We start from the raw sequence: 17,591 nt of genomic DNA on the forward strand, positions 1-17,591 counted from the left end.
GCTCATGCTCTCTCTCTCTCTCAAATGAATAAATTAAAAAAAAAAAAAAATCTTTAAAAAAATTAAAAATCAAAGGAGGAAGTCTGTTTAGAACTGATTAGTGTTTTTTTTGTTTTTTTTTAAGATTTTATTTATTTATTTGACAGAGAGAGATACAGCGAGAGAAGGAACACAAGCAGGGGCAGTGGGAGAGGGAGAAGCAGGCTTCCCATGGAGCAGGGAGCCCGATGCGGGGCTGGAGCCCGATGTGGGGCTCGACCGCAGGACCCTGGGATCATGACCTGAGCCGAAGGCAGATGCTTAACGACTGAGCCACCCAGGCACCCCAGTGTTTGGTATTTTTAAAAAACAATTGCAAAATGCAAATTTTTGATAACCTTTGTTATATACTAAGTATTTTTCCTACCATACCTGTAAACAAATTCCTGAATTATGCTAGGGGAAAAACAGGCAGGGAGAAGATAAACCATTTTTCCTAAATCTATAAACATCTGTAAAAAGCACCCAGGATTAGAAAAAGAGACACTAAACCACATTTTAGAGATAGCTGTCTTTTATTGGTTATTCTCTGGGTGAGGAAAGTTTAACAGAAAATATTGTCTTCTTACCTGAGGCCTAATTAGGGTAGTAGGTACTGTGCTTTTCCACCCCCTTTCTTTAGTCCTGGTAGTAATTCATATCTCTCGACCATGCCCATTTTCTTCAATCTATAAGAATGCTTATTTAGAGAATTTATGCTTATTTGCATATGATATATAATAGTCCAGATCACTTACTATGTGCTAGGCATTGTGCTTCAGCACATGGCATGTGTCCTGTTTTTCTTACTATAACTCTCTGAGGTAGACAGTATTTTATCCTTAAGTACATAATGTCCTTCAAAAATTTGCTGTATTATTGTAGTTTAAACACATGACCTACCCAAACATGTGGAATTAATTTTTCTCTTTCCAATCCCTCCCCAGCGAACTAGTAATGTTCGATCCACATTTTTCAAGGACTGTTTATATGAAGTATTTGATGATTTGGAGTCAAAGATGGAAGATTCTGGAAAACAGCTCCTTCAGTCAGTTCTCCACCTGATGGAAAATGGAGCCCTGGTATTAACTACAAATTTTGATAATCTCCTGGAACTGTATGCAGCAGATCAGGGAAAACAACTTGAATCCCTTGACCTTACTGATGAGAAAAAGGTAAAAAGTAAAGGATTAGTTTCTTCTTCAGGCTCGTGGGTTGTATCTTCATCAGAAATGCTGTTTTCTCGGTATATTATACACTGCTGGTATTTATGTTGAGGTAGAAAGGAAGATTCTTGTCCCCAGTTGGATTTTTATTTTTTTGATTTTTGAGATAAAATCAAATAGAGTAAAATGCACAGCTCTTAAAAGTGTTCAGTTCTGTGAGTTTTGACAGTTTAACCCAATTTCAGAGCAAGGTTATAGGAAGTCATTTGAGCTGTAAGATCTTAACATTTGCTAATACCAGATGAGCTTAATACTGATTTAGAGTTTTTTCTTAGGATATATTCTTCATGGCCTCTATTAGAAATGTATGAAAACTACTATATGATGTCTGAAGAGCAACTTTCAAGCCACGTGATAGCTGGGTTGAAGTTAATGTTCAGTGGAAACCTCAGGAGAGTTTTTTTTTTTTTTTAAATACAGCCCGTGCATACCTAAGTCGTTTACCATAATACTGAATTATAGATGTTGATCTATGTCAACCAACAAGATAAGGCTTTTTTATTAGAATGGTCACTTGAGTTTGTAATTTGAACTTTAGCACCAATAGGAGATTGGTGTCAGAGACAATGACTGAAGAAGAAAAAAAACCAGGTTGTAAAATGCCACCAAGTCTCATTTGTCCTACTTTATATTTTTGCAATTTTCCTTCTCCACTTTGTTTTCCAAGGAACCTGCCTTTGTGTCCAGCCTAGAGCCCAGATAAATAGAATTCGGATAGAAAACTGACTTGCTCGCTGGCGTTTAGTGTCACAGTACCGCTCTTGTGATTTTGCTGAGCTTGCGGTCAGGTTTTAAACAAATCAAATGTAAAGAAATGGTGCTGTGAAGACCGGTTGGCTCTGGCTGGCATGTTTTCCACCCGCTACCCCCATGCTTGGTATGGTAAGCTCCTTCTTTGCCTGTAAGTCTCAACTGAAGTATGACCTCTGAGAGGACCTCTCTGACCTGCCCTTCTGTGTTCTGAAGGGGCCGGTCCTTATTTTTTTGCCCATGTCTTTCATGGCGCTCACTGTGACTTCCAGTTTTTATCTCGGTTTGTTTTCTTGCTGTTTATCCCATGGAAACAGCAACTCCATTTGCGCAGACGCCGTGTCAGCCCTTCTTAGCCTGATGTCTGAGATGGTACTTGGCACATAGCAGGTGCTCAGGAAATACTTTTTTTGAATTCATAGATGATTGCATGAAATTCAAAAATTCATGGCAAGAAGCAGCTTGTGTGATGTTTCTGATGTAATCTCCTAAGATTATGACCAGCAAAAGAAGCATAAGGGCCTTTTGAAAGTTAAGGGTTTCTCTCAGACTTGGCTCTTTTCTCTCGCATTTTCATCCTGGAACTTTAAGATTCGCTTTGCAGTTTTAGTCCACAAGAGGGCGGTATTGAAATCTAGTGCTTAAAGCCATTGACTGACTGGTGGTCAGAATGCGGCCTGGTGATATTCACGTTCAGCGTCTCTGTGCCTCTTCACTATTTTCCCTAACCCATACCTTATTTCTCTAGAATGTTATGAGAATGAAATTATGCTTTCTCAAGTCCTTGAGAAAATGGAACGGTGGCGTCCAGGTAGCTCTCGTTACCATTGTCATCTAAGTGATTGTTCTTCATTGGTAGCCTTTTAGGTAGCTCAGGGGACTGAAGTGATTCTTCTACTGCTTATCCACTGCACAAAAAACCACCCTGAAACTTTGGGGCTTCAAACATTTTATTTGCACATGATAATGTGAGTGAGCGATTTGAGCTGGGCTTAGAAATGGGGCAGTTCTGCTGGTTTTGCTGGTTACCCACATGGCTGCGGTCATCTGGGGGCTCGACCAAGACGGGGTGCTGTCAGATGGCCCTGCTTCCGTGTCTGTTGGTATGGGCAGTTGGCTGGGCCACACATCTCTAGCAGGCTAGCCGAGGCTTCTTACATGGTGCCGGCTTCCAGAAGCAGCGAAAGAGAAATGAGACTCATGCCAACATTTTTCAAGCTGCTGCTTGCATCATGTTTGCTAATGCCCTGTTGACTGAAGCAAGCCAATGGCCAAGCCTGGAATAAGTGTGAAGAGGGACTACACAGGGCCTGGAGACAAGGAGGTGTGATACTTTGGAGATCATTACTGAGACAGTCATCCATGGCTGTCATGTGTATCACCAGTGGTAAGAGCTCTAGCATTTCTGCAAGTGACGACACACAACTTACAGTTTTTGATGGTTACTTTCGAAGAGAAATCACCAGGCATGCTGCCATCAGTCCTAACAGCCATGCCTGGCATGGAAACTGAGCCCACACTAGGTTTTACATTCTAGCCCTACGGTATCATACAGAGTTATGCCAGCAGCCTGGTCCGTCAAAATAGCCTCATGCCCATGGGGACCTTTAAGCAAATGCTCAGCCCAGCCAGCTTGGTTGAGCTATATTTGTGTTATACAGGTTCTAGAGTGGGCTCAGGAGAAGCGGAAGCTGAGCGTCTTACACATCCATGGGGTCTACACCAATCCTAGTGGCATTGTCCTCCATCCAGCTGGGTATCAGAATGTGCTCAGGAACACTGAAGTTATGGTGAGTGGTGCTGATCTTGCTGGTCTCAAGAAAGCCTTCCTGGGAAACCTCTAAATATACAATCGGTCTTCACAGGGTAACATTTTCCCCATGAGTTAAAATTGGAAGTTGAAACATTCGTTCTGTGCTTCTTAGCTTGTGGTTGTGCATGCTAGCTTAGGAAATGTAGAACGTCTCTTTGGGTATCAAGCCGGAGGTTTTTACTTTGTTCTTGATTGACAGCCAGCAGATGGCACTCTGTCATCAGCATCATCCCTGCGTACAAAGATTACATTATTATCCTTCTTCATTGTTTGGTTTATTATAGTATTAAACCCTCTCTATGCCAATAATAATACATGCACCTTTTTACCGACTAGTCACTCTTAGAACATACATTCTAAAGAGACTTTGTGAATGGTGATGGGCTTATATTGAATTATTGCTTATTGCTCAGTGCAAAGAATTTTAAAAATTTTAGGTAGGATGATAAAGCTTTGTGAGAAAGCTTGTTGCTTTTTTGAGATACAAGTTTTAGACTTGTTCATACATATGTATAAAGTACTCTCTGGCCAGGGATATGTGGGGAAAATTCACCAGCCCCCAACGCTGAGAACAGTGTATACTGGCTGTTTTCAGGTCTAGGTCACTTAGAATGATAGTATCTTTACATGATGCAGCAAAAGAAAGACCAGGAAAAATGTGATACTTTCTAAAGCATAAGGGATTTTTTTTCACCTATACTTTTCCTGACATGTGTTTTAATTGCATCCATCTTTGACATTGAGTGATCCCTTAAGCAGAATCATTTCCAGTGTTTGTATATGTACCTATATGTATATACATATAGGTATAATGTACATATACACATCGATGTAGTAAGTGTCATAGACTTTTTTTTTTGTTTAAGAAATCTGGTGATGGAATTATCTTCTGTGGTGATCTGTGGTTTAGTTTGTAAAGCAAAAAAGGAAAATATGATCTAGAAAATGGGAAGAGTAAGATGTGTTGAAAATTTTTCAATGCCTTACGGCCTCTGGACACACAGATCTGACAAACTGTATCGCAAGTAGACCACTACCTACCCAGTGAAAGCCTGAATAGAGAGCAGTAGCATGCCAGGTAAAGATACAATTTTAGACCAGTCATCAAGTGGTAGGCATAAGCAATAAGATCAGACTCCTTCTTGGAATGAATATACATACCCTCTTAAATTTTGGTTAATTGGTCATCACAGTCTGCTAAATGTAGTTATGACCCTGTTGACTTTTTTGTTTCGGACAGGCCTTATGTGTGTCTTCACAGTGTCATTAACGTTGTTTCTTTTCCTGCAAGAGAGAGATTCAGAAACTCTATGAAAACAAGTCATTTCTTTTCCTGGGATGTGGCTGGACTGTGGATGACACCACTTTCCAAGCCCTTTTTCTGGAAGCTGTGAAGCATAAATCTGACTTAGAACATTTCATGCTGGTTCGGAGAGGAGATGTGGATGAGTTCAAGAAGCTTCGAGAAAACATGCTAGACAAAGGAATTAAGGTCATCTCCTATGGAAATGAATATGCTGATCTCCCAGAATATTTCAAGCGACTGACATGTGAGATCTCCACGAGGGGTAGATCAGGTAAGATGCATTTTGAGACTGAGCAATAGCTCTTCGACCTTTTATGTATTTGTGATGAGTAAAATCATTACCAACATGAGGAATATAATCCCAACCATATTATGAAGGGAGATCTTGGTCAATCTTCAGGTTAGACTAAAATGCCATTTGGATAATAGGAAAGTGGACAAAGGCATATTCCAGCAGTTCATTATAGAAGTAGGAAGAAAGAAAAAATATTCAGCCTCACTGGTTATCAGTGAAATGCAATTAAAATATAGATTTCAGTATTGAAAAGAATGATAGATTGCTCAGTTTTGGCTAAAGCTGTGAGGAAAAAAATATATTCATGTAACGATGGTGGGAAGGTAAAGTTAGTACAGCTCTTCTGAAGGGGAAGTTTGGAATATGTTCAAAGTTTAAAAACCTTTGATCCAGAAATCCCTCTTGATACAGTAGTTATCTTAGAAATTTCTCCTAAGGAGATAATTGGACAGTTGCACAATTATACTACACAATTGCATAGAGATACAGGTGTGGGAGTATAGTCATTTTTGTTTATAATGGCAAAAAAATTGGAAGCAACCTAAACTATTCCAGTTAATAGGAGATTTTATAAATACATCGACATTTATGTAATTGATGAAACACAATGAAGCCATAAGAGGGAAAATTTTGTTGCCCGAAAAGAAATCAGACATAATATGTGAGTAAAGAACACCAGGTTGTAAAACGCCACCACGGTCCATCCCATTCATACAGAATTGTAGATGCATTCTGTTTTTGTTTCTGTATGCATGGAAATATCTGGAATGATGTTTACTGAATTAACTGTGGTAGGATGTAAGGTGTTTTTTGTTTTTTTAGTGTTTTGTTTCTGTGCTAGCATTTTTGACAGTAATTATGCATTATCTTTACAAGTAGAACAAAATTTTTAAAAGTACTATTTGAAAACTGTTATGGTGGTATTAAAGATAGAGGCTGGAGGGGCGCCTGGGTGACTCAGTCGTTAAGCGTATGCCTTCTGCTCAGGTCATGATCCCAGGGTCCTGGGATCGAGCCCTGCATCGGGCTCCCTGCTCCGCGGGAAGCCTGCTTCTCCCTCTCCCGCTCCCCTTGCTTGTGTTCCCTCTCTCGCTGTCTTGCTCTCTGTCAAATAAATAAATAAAATCTTAAAAAAAAAAAAAAAATAGAGGCTAGAGGTACCACTCATTTGTCATTTTACCTCCAGGTTCTAACAAAGCCAAATGGGTATAGAAGTTCAGTTTATTAATGGCTCCAGGCAAGTTCCCAATAAACCCTAGAAAATGCAGAACTTGTTGGTATCAGCTAAATTGAAGAATGCTTTTTAAAACTTTGCTGTTGTATGTAGTATATATTCTTGAAAAGTTGTCTGTTAATATGTATTTGCATTGTCAATCTGAATGCATCTTAGGGGGCCTAATAAAGTACAGTAATTTAATATAGAGAGAACTTTTCCTAAACCTAGTATTATTCCTTGATTTATTTTCTGAATCAGATAGCTTTAAGTGGAATTCTCCTGTAGTGAGAAATTCCACAAGCTCTTATCATCAGTGGCTATCCATCAAAATGGAACCAGATTTGTAAAAGGTATCACCACAAATGAACACTAAAAGCTATGTCAGCCCTTTCTCCAGAAGGCTTTAGAAAACCCCCTTTTTAATGTTTTTCATTTGAATTCCAGTTAGTTAACATACAGTGTTGTTAGTTTCAGATGTACAAAATAGCAGTTCAACACTTCCATACATCACCTGGTGCTCATCACATGTGCCCTCCTTAATCCCCATCACCTATTTCACCTGTCCCCTCACCCACCTCCCATCTGGTCACCATCAGTTCTCTATGGTTAAGATCTCTTTCTTGATTTGTGTCTCTCCCCCCCCCCCTTTGTTTTGTTTCTTAAATTACACATGAGATCATATGATGTTTGTCCTTCTCTGACTTATCTTGCTTAGCATTATACTCTCTAGCTGTATCCATGTCATTGCAAATGGCAAGATTGCAATCTTTTTTATGGCCGAATAATACTCTGTGTGTGTGTGTGTGTGTGTGTACACCACTTCTTTATCCATTCATCAGTAGATGGGTACTTGGGCTGCTTCCGTATCTTGGCTATCGTAAATAATGCTGCTGTAAGTATAGGGGTGCATATTCCCTGTGAATTAGTGTTTTTGTATCCTTTGGGTAAATACCCAGTAATCTGATTGCTGGATCATAAGGTAGTTCTGTTTCTAACTTTTTGAGGAACCTCCGTACTGTTTTCCACAGTGGCTGCACCAGTTTGCATTCCCACCAACAGTGCATGAGGGTTCCTTTTTCTCCACATCCTCACCACCAACTCTTGTTTCTTATGTTGTTGATTTTAACCATTCAGACAGGTGTGAGGTGATATTGTGGTTTTGATTTGCATTTCCCTGATGGCAAGTAATGATGAACATCTTTTCATCTATCTGTTGGCCATCTGTCATCTTTGGAGAAATGTCCATGTCTTCTGCCCATTTTTTAATTGGATTATTTGTTTTTGGGGTATTGAGTTTTCTAAGTTCATTATATATTTTGGATACTAACCCTTTATCAGATACATCATTTGCAAATATCTTCTCCCATTCAGTAGGTTGCCTTTCGGTTTTGCTGATTGTTTCTTTCACTGTGCAGAAGCCTTTTTTTTTAAGATTTTATTTATTTATTTGACAGAGAGCACAAACAGGAGGAGTGGCAGGCAGAGGGAAAAGCAGACTCCCTGCTGAGCAGGGAGCCCAATGAGGGGCTTGATCCCAGGGTCCTGGGATCATGACCTGAGCCGAGGGCAGACGCTTCACTGACTGAGCCACCCAGGCGCCCCATGAAGAAGCCTTTTATTTTTTGATGTAGTCACAATATCTTATTTTTGCTTTTGTTTCCCTTGCCTCAGGAGACATATCTAGAAAAAAGTTGTTACGGCCAATGTCAAAGAGGTTAGGTGTTCTTTTCTAGGATTTTTATGGTTTTTAGAAAATACTTTCAAAAGACAACCCTTTTTGTCTCTTTTGTGAAAACAATTTGCTCTTCTTTCTTGGGGATGCATTTCCTGCTGGCCTGCTGTGTTTCAGATTCTTCTGCTGCTGGCCCACACTTAAGACTTTCAGTAGGCTTTTCCAATTGTGCATGTTCTGTTATTAAACAAGAGGTACCTACCAAGCTCTGCATATTTCTTTTGATCTGCATTCTGAGATCTACCCAGAAAAGAGGCTAAAATTAAAAACAATAACAAAATCCCCCTGGACAGCTGTTCCTGTTAAACGAAATCTTTTCTTGACAAAAGTCATCAGAAGTATTACAGGATGGCACAGATTCTTTTATTAGCTGCATGGGCTTCTTCCCAAAGTGGTTTTTCCCAGCGTTATCTGTCTTTCAATTGGGTATTCTGAACTTTTAAAAATGAAGGATTTTCAGTATGGCCAGGGGGCTTTATTAGAGTGGTCAGCCGAGTTTGTGATTTGAAATCTAGCAGAGCAGTTTTAGGTTAAAAACATTTCAAAACAAGTCAAGCTTATCCTCCATCCTTGGTTATGATTTGAATCTCTGTGGATATATACTAGTTAAAGTTAGAGGTAAGAGGTCTTTTGCTGTTGTTTAACCCTGAACATTTGCTAGGCTCCTGGCATACTTGCTGTGTACTTGATTTTGCATAGAGAAAGTTGCTCGGATTCAAAAGATTCTGTAGGTTCTAGTATATATATTTCAGAAAAATCAAGTAATGGGGAAAGGAAAAATAATTTTTAGAATTCATTATTGTAATACAAGCAATTATTTTAGTATATTTCCAATTAACAATTTTTCCTATGCATTTTTTCATAGTTGTGAACAAAGTATACATAGTCATGTTACTTTTTTTTTTTTTTTTTAAGATTTTATTTATTTATTTGAGAGAGGGAATGAGAGACAGACAGCAGGAGAGGGGGGAGGGTCAGAGGGAGAAGCAGACTCCCTGCTGAGCAGGAAGCCAGATGCGGGACTCGATCCCAGGACTCCAGGATCATGACCTGAGCTGAAGGCAGTCGCTTAACCAACTGAGCCACTCAGGCGCCCATCATGTTACTTTTTTTATTCAGTGGTACATCTCATTTATTTTCCCACATGGCTGGTCTTCATAACTACTAATTTTAATGACTCTGTAATAATCCAGTGTGGATGTTAGTTTACCCAGTTTTTCCCCTGTTAGGCAAGGTCTAATTTTTTTCTTTTTTCTTTTGTAAGTACTGTTGGCAATGAATTTTATCTTCATCCCTACCGTTTTTCCTTTTGCCAGTAATTTCCTTCATGGGTTCTCAGTATAATTACTAGGTCAAAGGGCATGAATATTTTAGTGGTTGATAACTATTGCTAAAGTTCTTTCCAAGAGGGGGAATACCAGTACCTGTTTGTATGTATGAGTGCTGTGCTGTCTTTATTTATACTCTAATTGCTCATATTTCGGATGACTATTTTCATCCATGTGTTCAGTTTTAAACTTTTTACTATGCCATTATCTATCCCAGGACTGTCCAATGGAATTTTCTGCAATGACAGAAGTATTATCTTCCCTGTCCAGTACCATAACCAAATGCCACATGTGGCTGTTGTTAGTGTGACTGGGGAACAGATTTTTAATGTGAAACTATTTAGCCACATGTGGCTAACGACACCATATTGGGCAGCACAGATTGAACTCATTTTGTGTTGTAAGAGCATCTGCTACTTTTCACTCTTCTCCTTGGTTGAATTTGCTCACTTGCACGCTGCTCCCCGTCTCCATCCCTGGATTTTTACCAAAATTTGGCCTTTTAGATGAGTTAGGGACAGCAGGCACACTTTGCCCACTTAATGTTTTATTTACAAACAGTGTTAGTGCACTCGGGGACCTTACCGCTTCCCTGTTATCTGAAGACTAACCCAGTTCATTCTCCCCACCTCCTTATCTTCTTATCTGTGATGTCTTCATTACTAAATAATGCCATCCTTCTTAGACCATGTTATTTCATTACCCTTTGGTTGGTTGGTTTTCTTTTTACTATTAAGAGTTTTGGCTTTCCAGTCTAATATCTGATACTAACGAGTATTCTGTTTTGCAGGGATGGTGAGAGAAGGTCAGCTAAATGGCTCCTCGGCGGCACACGGTGAAATAAGAGGTATACTATTTCCTATTCTACTGTTTGTCAGTTTTGTTGGCAGAAAATGTTTTTCTGGGATTTATTAGTACCTTGGAGAACAAGGACTCCTACTTGCTAAGGATTCTGTATTTTCCTATCGAGTCTGTCACAAGATTTCTAGTATCTGTGATGTCGTACCTCCTGAAGGGTTAAGTTTGACTTAAATTCTGCAGCTTCGGACGTACACGTGTTTCTGTGAGACTTCATTTCATTCTCTTTTCTTTCTCTCCACAGACTGTAGAACGTGAGAGGGGGCTGGAGAGATCATCAGCATTAGACCAAGGTGTCAGGCCCGACTGTGGAGAGTATTTAACAAGTAAACTTATTAAGAACCCAACACTGCTCCGTGGAAGTACCAAAACCCAGAGGTTGAAGGTTGGGGGTAGAGTTGGGAGTAGGGAGGTGTTCCAGCTCAGTCCTTCATGTCCACTGGTTCTTGGATCTTCTGTGGCCTCTTCCAGTTCACAAATCCCCAGGTGACAACGGGCCCAGTGCTGCCCCCACCCCTGCGCTGGACACGCCTGTGTCCACGGCCCCAGCCCTGCATGAAGGACTTGGGAGCTAGACGCCGTGGGGTCACCGGGGCCCTTGCTGCGGTTTTGTACTCTATACCTGGTTTTTCAGTTAAGCTTAATGGCTTTTTTAAAACATGACTTGAAGCTCTAGTTTTCTAGACCTTTTACACTGTACAGTATTTTACATAACTGAGCTGTATTAAAAGCTTGTTCATTTACTTCCCAGGGCCCTGGCTCTACTTTTAGAGTCCCTTTAGAAAACCTGCAAAGGCACTAAATGAGCCTAGTTTTTGTAACTTAAAAGTTGTGTCCTTTCACACTGAAGTGGGTGATCTCATTCTCTGGACAACCATTCATTATCAGTTCCTTTGTTTCCCTTCTTCCCATAAGGCCTAGAACCATAGTGTGATGTGGGATCTTAGTTTTGAATCCTACATAAAATAACTCCCGAGACATAAAAGGCAATTTACTTATGAAATTTATTTTCTTATATAAATTATGTATTTCTCTGGGCAGACAGCCTTCACCTTATTGCACTAATAGCACATCTGTAATACCAAGCTACAGGACAAGTCTTAACAAGAGATTTGTATTCTTCAATGTAGCACTTGTCTACCAGGCACTGTAGAGAGGAGGATGAGGAAAAGCCAGGATCCGCTCAGGTGAAGAGTGGAGTGGGGGAGAGGGGCAACTTGTATATCCTTCTGACAGTTGGTTCTCTCCCAGAAGGGGGAACATGCAAAGCTTACATCTGGATTCTGGGAGCAGGGAAGAGTTGGAAGGCTGAGAAGCCCAGTGCAACACTGCAGCTCAGCTCCCTTTATTTTTGAGGGAAGCAGAAACTCCTTTTGTTCATTTGTAACAAGTCACTCTGGCCTAGCTGATGCTTTGAGGAAACAGTGGGGATGGGGTCATCATCGGAATTAGCAGCAATTAAGAACAGGCCATACACTGCCACAGTGTTGGGGGGTATCCTCCTGGCTCCAGGAACCTGAAAGCTATGTATCCAAGGGAGAAGCCAGAGCTGGCTCTGGAAGTCTCTCGACTGCTCATTGTGCTCACACATCCCTGTGACCATGTGAATTATGAATTAGCAAAGCTCCGGTGTTGGATCTTCCAACCGTTGGTCAAAGCTGTAATGAGACTGAGCGTGGAGGCAGAGTGAAGGGAATGCCTGAGGAGGAGGGGAGGACTGTCAGGGAAGGGGGTGATGGGCAGTGGACTGTAACATGATTAGGCCCTCCCTGCAGGTGGAGGCTGGGCTGCCAGGGAGTGGGGCAGGGGGAGCTGCAAGCCCCTAGACCTCTCCTCACTCTGCCTCTGTACTACACTGAAGAGAAGTTGCTCACATACTCTAAAGCACATTCTTGATACAGGAAGAGGGGCTTTGGGGGGGAAGCAGTGATTTGGTTTTGGGCAAGAGCCACATTAAGCCTTCATGAGGGCAGCCACCACAGCCTTGGCGTTGAGACTGCGTAGGTCACAGTAGGTCTGGCCAGTGCCCACAAAGACGATGGGTTTGCTTGTGATGTAGGTCATAGAAATAGCAGCTCCCACCTGAAATGGAGAAAGGGGATACACAGTCACCTCAAGGCCACTTCTTTATATCCCCTCAGGAACAAGAAGCTTTGGAGGCAACAACATATCCTTAGAGCATCAGCTCGCCCATGAAGGATGCCCCTCTCCATCTTGCTCTGTCCTGTACCATCGTATTTACCTTGTCATCAATGGTATCAAATTTGGTGAGGACAATGCCATCAATGAGCCGGGGTGTTTGAGCCATGGAATGGTCAGCCAAGGCTCTGTTGAACTTGACCTGTAAGGGAGAAACATGGTATAAGTACAAGAAGTACCCAGCTGGCCAAAGCTGAGGCTGGAAAAAGGAGGAGGCCCTAGCCCTCACCAGCTGGTCCACGGCCTCATTGCCTACTAAGGCCTCCCCCACAAACAGCACCAAGTCGGGTGTGTTGACAGTAATGAGCTTAGCCAGGGCGGTCATCAGAGGGGCATTGTCTTGCATGCGGCCAGCTGTGTCCACCAGCACCACATCAAAGCCTTGGTTACGTGCTAGAGAGAAAAAAAGTGGTCAACTCAAAACTTTCTAGACTGTCCTGCTCATCCCACCTTTCTCTCAAGAAGTGGTAACCTGGCTATATTAAAAGCCTAGGTGTTTACTTTCTTGGGCTTCGGATCTGGTTATAAGGTAGTGTGAGCAAAAACCTATTCTGTGCTTGGCCATCAAGAACATTCAAGAAAATACGGCAACAGGACAAAGGAGAGCAAACAGAGGTTTTCTTGGGTGGAATATATTAGTTTTGCCCGCAGTTAGCTTCTCCTCATGGCAAGTTCTCCGTCCTGACTTGCTATTGAGCAGTAGGTTGGTAGGAGGAGAACCCTGACCCTCTTCGAATCACAGGGAAAGCCCAGGAGGAAAGGGGCCCACAGCAGCCCCCCGCTTTCCTGTATGCCATACCAAAGGCAATCGCTTCCATGGCAATGCCTGCAGCATCTTTGCCGTAGCCCTTTTCAAACAACTGCACCATAGTGCGGCCGCCGTGGTTCTCGGGGGGGTGTAGGGCACTCAGGCGCCGGGTGTGTGTGCGAAGCTGCTCCACAGCCCCGGCACGAAATGTGTCGCAGGCAGCGATGAGGACACTGAAGCCATTCTCTAACAGCCAGAAGGAAATCTGTGCAAAAGCAGCAAACAAATCAATCCCTTAGAACCAGAGTCCCTAAGACATGGAGAGTGAAGAAAGGACGTCAGAGACCGGTGGGGAGCTGTACCGACCTTGGCAAGATTGGTAGACTTCCCCACTCCATTAACGCCACAGAAGGTGACCACGTAAGGGCGCTGATGACGCTGGGCATCCATAATATCCCGGAGCATGTCTACACGACGCTGTGGCTGCAGAATCTGCACCAGGGACTCTTGTAGGGCTTGCTTTACTGTGGAAGTCACCGCTAAAAGGGGGTGGTGGATCTGTGAAACCCAAGAAATGCACTCCCAGGAACACCCAACACCTAAGGGAACTGGGATCTGGAGGATCCAAGGATCTTGTCCCAGGAATCCACACCACATGTGACAGTGTTGCAAGCACTTTACAAGTGTTAACTCATTTAGTTCTGAGAACTAAAGTTATGCAACAGATGTTTGGACGTGGAGTTTGCCAAAAGCCACACACCTAGTAGGAATGGAGATCAGTGCACTAACTTCCTGGTACACATCATGCCTTAAGCACTTTCTGGTTTAGGAATATACTTACTGCTGAATGTCCCCATCACCTTCCCTTCCAGCTTGTTGGCCACAGATTCACAGAGCTGGACTGCAATGTCTGCTGCCACATTCTTAGCTGGACAGACAGGGACAGGTGTGTGAGTGCCATGTCAACAGTAAACAACCCTATGGTACAGATGAGAACTCGAGGTGGTTCTCTCCACCACCCCATCCCATAAACGTGAGTGCCCCTATTCCTCAGAACTTACCAATGAGATGATCACGCATCTTATCTAGCACAGACTCCATGTCTTCACGACTCAAGCTCTTGGACCCCACAAGGCCCTTCAGCATCCCAAACATGCCACCCAGAGTCCCCTTGGTAGCACTGCAGGCACAGGAGATCATAGATACATATAAAGCCAGTGGGCAGGAGTCGAGTCTCATCCGTTCTGGAGCCACCCATACCACCCAGCACCTGAAATTCCCCTACCTAGGTTTGGTGTTTTGAGCAGCCACTTCATCATCTGAGCTGCTGCAGTCCAGATCCTGAAGCTGCCCTCCAGGCCCAGTCCCTCGAATCTGGAGGGTATAGGGAAAGAAACAAGATGGGATCGGAACACTGAGGGCTGGGGGTAAAGAAGCCCAGGATTTACCCTGTCCTCATTCCTCCATCTCTGATTTGGAAAACTCCAAATGTGACCCACCCCTTCATTTATAGAAACCAAAGGTACTACCCTCCTAATCTCTACCTCCTCCCCAATGTCTTATTAATGGTAACTCTCACTGGCCCGTTGCCTCTTACCAAGCTGATGTCCTCAGGTGGGGCAACCTCAGGGGCTCCATTGGTGGTGGGAGTGCTATAATCCAAGACTTCCTTGTTAGCACAGCCACCCAGTGCCCACACACGGGGTGCTTTTTTGCCCTTCTCCTTTGGAGCATCTGATTTCGTGGACTTGCTGCAAAGGGTTACAGCACAAAGGGTTACAGGGAAGTAGGAGAGGAAACATCCACCCAAGAGCCAGACACGAGCTCCCTTGCCCCCCAACATAGCTAGATAACGGTATTTATGGTGAAAGTGAGAATGCCCTCACCTGGACTTCTCCAGACCTCTCCCATGCTTCTGTATGAACTCCTCTCGCTTCCTGCGTATCAGCTCCTCTTTGGAAAGTTCTACCCCATTCTCAGGCCCCACTGGGAGACCTGACTTTTCGGCAGGAACTGCTTTACTGGTAGCCAAAAGGCCATCAGAACCTGTTAGGAGAAAAGTCACTGGAGAAAAACGACCAAATTCCAACAATGGGAAATAGTCTTCCAAACCCAAATTATTAAAAGGAAACGAGGAGCAAACATCTTGGGGATGACAAGGCCTGGGGATGATAGGGTGATGGGCACTGAGCAAGGGAGACAAGCAATGACAAAGGGAAAGACGGAACAACTTCAGTCCTTACTGCCATGTTAACTTTTCATGCCCCTGTATGTCCAAGGAGCTCAAACTCACTCTCCTTCTTGGCCCCCTTTTTTTTGCTGTTCTTTGCTTTTTCCTTGGGCTTTTCACCCCGTGTCTCAATCATGGACCTCACAGGTTTCTTGGCCTTTTCTGAATCTTCAAATTTCTTCATGGTAGTGGGAGCACGGATCTTACTGCTTTCCTCTGCTTCACTAGAGAGAAGAGAATGATCAAAGTCCAGAAAAAGGGCCCTCATACCAAGAGGTCAACTAGAATTGGGCAGCAAATTCAGGAGTGTTTCAATACAATTTACTACCCTTGAACCACCCTCAGGAAAGAAGGGAGCTCATCAGGTCATGGAAATCGATTTTGCAGAGGGGTGGTCTCTCACCGAAGGAGCCGCAGGAAGTCATTTTGGAAATCAAAAGTGCCATTCAATAGACTTAAAGCACTTTGCTGTTGGATCTCTGTGCGGTACTTGTCCCGAAACAGCCGGTGCACATCATCTATCAATTTGTCTACATACGTCAGTGTTAGGATCTTCTGAAAACCAACCTGTTCAGGGAGAGAAACAGAACCAACAGATCTGCTTACGAGCCAACTCAACCCAGGCCTCCAGAGACTGGCTCAGCGGCCTGGCAGGTTTCCCTGACCTGAGGGGCAGCCAAGCTCTCTGGGCTCAGGAGCATCTTCCCTTTCCCCCTCTACCCTCTCTCTGCTCAGTTACTTCATCATATACACTGGGTGCAATTAATTAGGGTTTTCTTAATAATCAGGATTATGTTGAAAGTGTAAATGCTGTCCCTCTTAAATACCCCCACTTACCACAAACACCAGCTCAAACTGGTTGTCCAGTTTATACTTGAGTGTGAGTGCCTCATGGGTGAATGAGTTGTTACCTCCCCTTTCCTGGGGAAAAAAAAAAAAGTATGTCTCAACTTCAGACTACCCAGAAAACCCAGACTTGGGCCCTTCAAGGATTACTTTTGCGAAAAAAACAGACAGTTCCCTTAAAGACAGACTTGTCCCCAGGACAAGAGGATGCTTGGACCTTGCTCTCTAGTATCCCATCAGGGAGAGGAGGCGGCACCAAGTTGGGGGAAGGTGAAAAGAGGTTAGAGGGAAGGCAAGACAGGTGGAAGCCAGAAGGGACCTAATGATACAATCAGATTTACTAGCAGCTGTACACTATTTGTAGAGGCGTTTTCCCATTATCACACCCAGCCTTCAAAACAACAGAAAATCAAGCTGCTGGGGTGGGGGGGAGGCGGAGGGTAAATGGAGGGAACTATGGGAAATCTCAAGAAGCGCCGGAATTCGGCTAGAGTCCCAGAAACGGAGGGGGAGGGGGCATCGCAAAGTTGCGGGATGGTCCGATAGGGGCGGGAGAGAGAAATGGAGTCCTGGCAACGAGTGAGTGGCCAGTTCGGGATAGGCGGAGAGGGTGGGAGGGAGGTGTGGGATCAGTTGACGAGGCTATGGACCGGATCAGGGGGCCGAGCCCAGAGTTCTGATCCCGCGGGGAGCGATACCTGCAGCAGCACAGAACGAATCAACGCATTAACGGGCCCGGTGCATGAGTCGCTCACGCCCTGGAAGCACCAGAGCACAAGTCCGCCCTTGGAGAAAATGGTGAAGAAGTCGAGCATGGCGGCAGCGGGAGAGGAGCCGGGGCAGGCGCCGGGAACTCAGGCCGCGATCGCCGCCGCTTCCTGCTGCGCCAAGCGCGGGACACGTCACACCAGCGGCCCCGGAAACCGGCTCAGCCGCACTTCCGCCCAGAGCTGTCGTGTTCTTTCTCCGCCTCCGCCCGAGGGCGCGCAGCACTGACGTAGACACCAGGCTCACCAATGGCGGGTG

At 43.7% G+C, this 17,591-nt stretch overlaps 2 protein-coding genes across 5 annotated transcripts in view; one reads left to right on the plus strand and one right to left on the minus strand.

Moving 5' to 3' along the window:
- FAM118B (family with sequence similarity 118 member B) overlaps window positions 1-11,285 on the plus strand; it is a 47,797-nt gene extending 36,512 nt beyond the window's left edge. For 3 of the 4 annotated variants that reach the window (XM_035009269.1, XM_035009270.1, XM_035009268.1), the window contains exons 4-8: window positions 966-1,193; window positions 3,656-3,784; window positions 5,099-5,384; window positions 10,475-10,531; window positions 10,787-11,285. In XM_035009269.1, coding sequence (XP_034865160.1) covers window positions 966-1,193; window positions 3,656-3,784; window positions 5,099-5,384; window positions 10,475-10,531; window positions 10,787-10,800 — 714 coding nt within the window. In that variant the 3' untranslated portion in view covers window positions 10,801-11,285. The remainder of the gene's footprint in view (window positions 1-965; window positions 1,194-3,655; window positions 3,785-5,098; window positions 5,385-10,474; window positions 10,532-10,786) is intronic. The other variant, XM_035009271.1, reaches the window with a different exon arrangement.
- Window positions 11,286-11,527: 242 nt separating this feature from the next.
- On the minus strand, window positions 11,528-17,486 carry SRPRA (SRP receptor subunit alpha). Its single transcript, XM_035009260.1, has 14 exons — window positions 17,264-17,486; window positions 16,557-16,640; window positions 16,123-16,286; window positions 15,783-15,943; window positions 15,376-15,535; window positions 15,087-15,240; window positions 14,775-14,863; window positions 14,551-14,669; window positions 14,331-14,417; window positions 13,856-14,028; window positions 13,541-13,754; window positions 12,971-13,134; window positions 12,785-12,883; window positions 11,528-12,624 (listed from the first exon to the last, which is right to left on the minus strand). Exons 1-14 carry the CDS (start codon window positions 17,378-17,380, stop codon window positions 12,496-12,498), a joined length of 1,914 nt encoding a protein of 637 aa, XP_034865151.1. The 5' UTR covers window positions 17,381-17,486; the 3' UTR covers window positions 11,528-12,495.
- Window positions 17,487-17,591: the final 105 nt, after the last annotated feature.

This window comes from Mirounga leonina, unplaced genomic scaffold, assembly GCF_011800145.1.
Source record: "Mirounga leonina isolate KUSES-001 unplaced genomic scaffold, KU_Mleo_1.0 Mir_153, whole genome shotgun sequence".
In the NCBI taxonomy this organism is placed as follows: domain Eukaryota; kingdom Metazoa; phylum Chordata; class Mammalia; order Carnivora; family Phocidae; genus Mirounga; species Mirounga leonina.

Coding starts and splice junctions, on each gene's coding strand:
- SRPRA (XM_035009260.1), bottom strand. CDS start 17,380: ATGCTCGACTTCTTCACCATTTTCTCCAAGGGCGGACTTGTGCTCTGG. Junction 14,418..14,550: donor GATGCGTGATCATCTCATTG/GTAAGTTCTGAG, acceptor CTGTCTGTCCAG/CTAAGAATGTGGCAGCAGAC. Junction 12,625..12,784: donor TTGATACCATTGATGACAAG/GTAAATACGATG, acceptor TCTCCATTTCAG/GTGGGAGCTGCTATTTCTAT.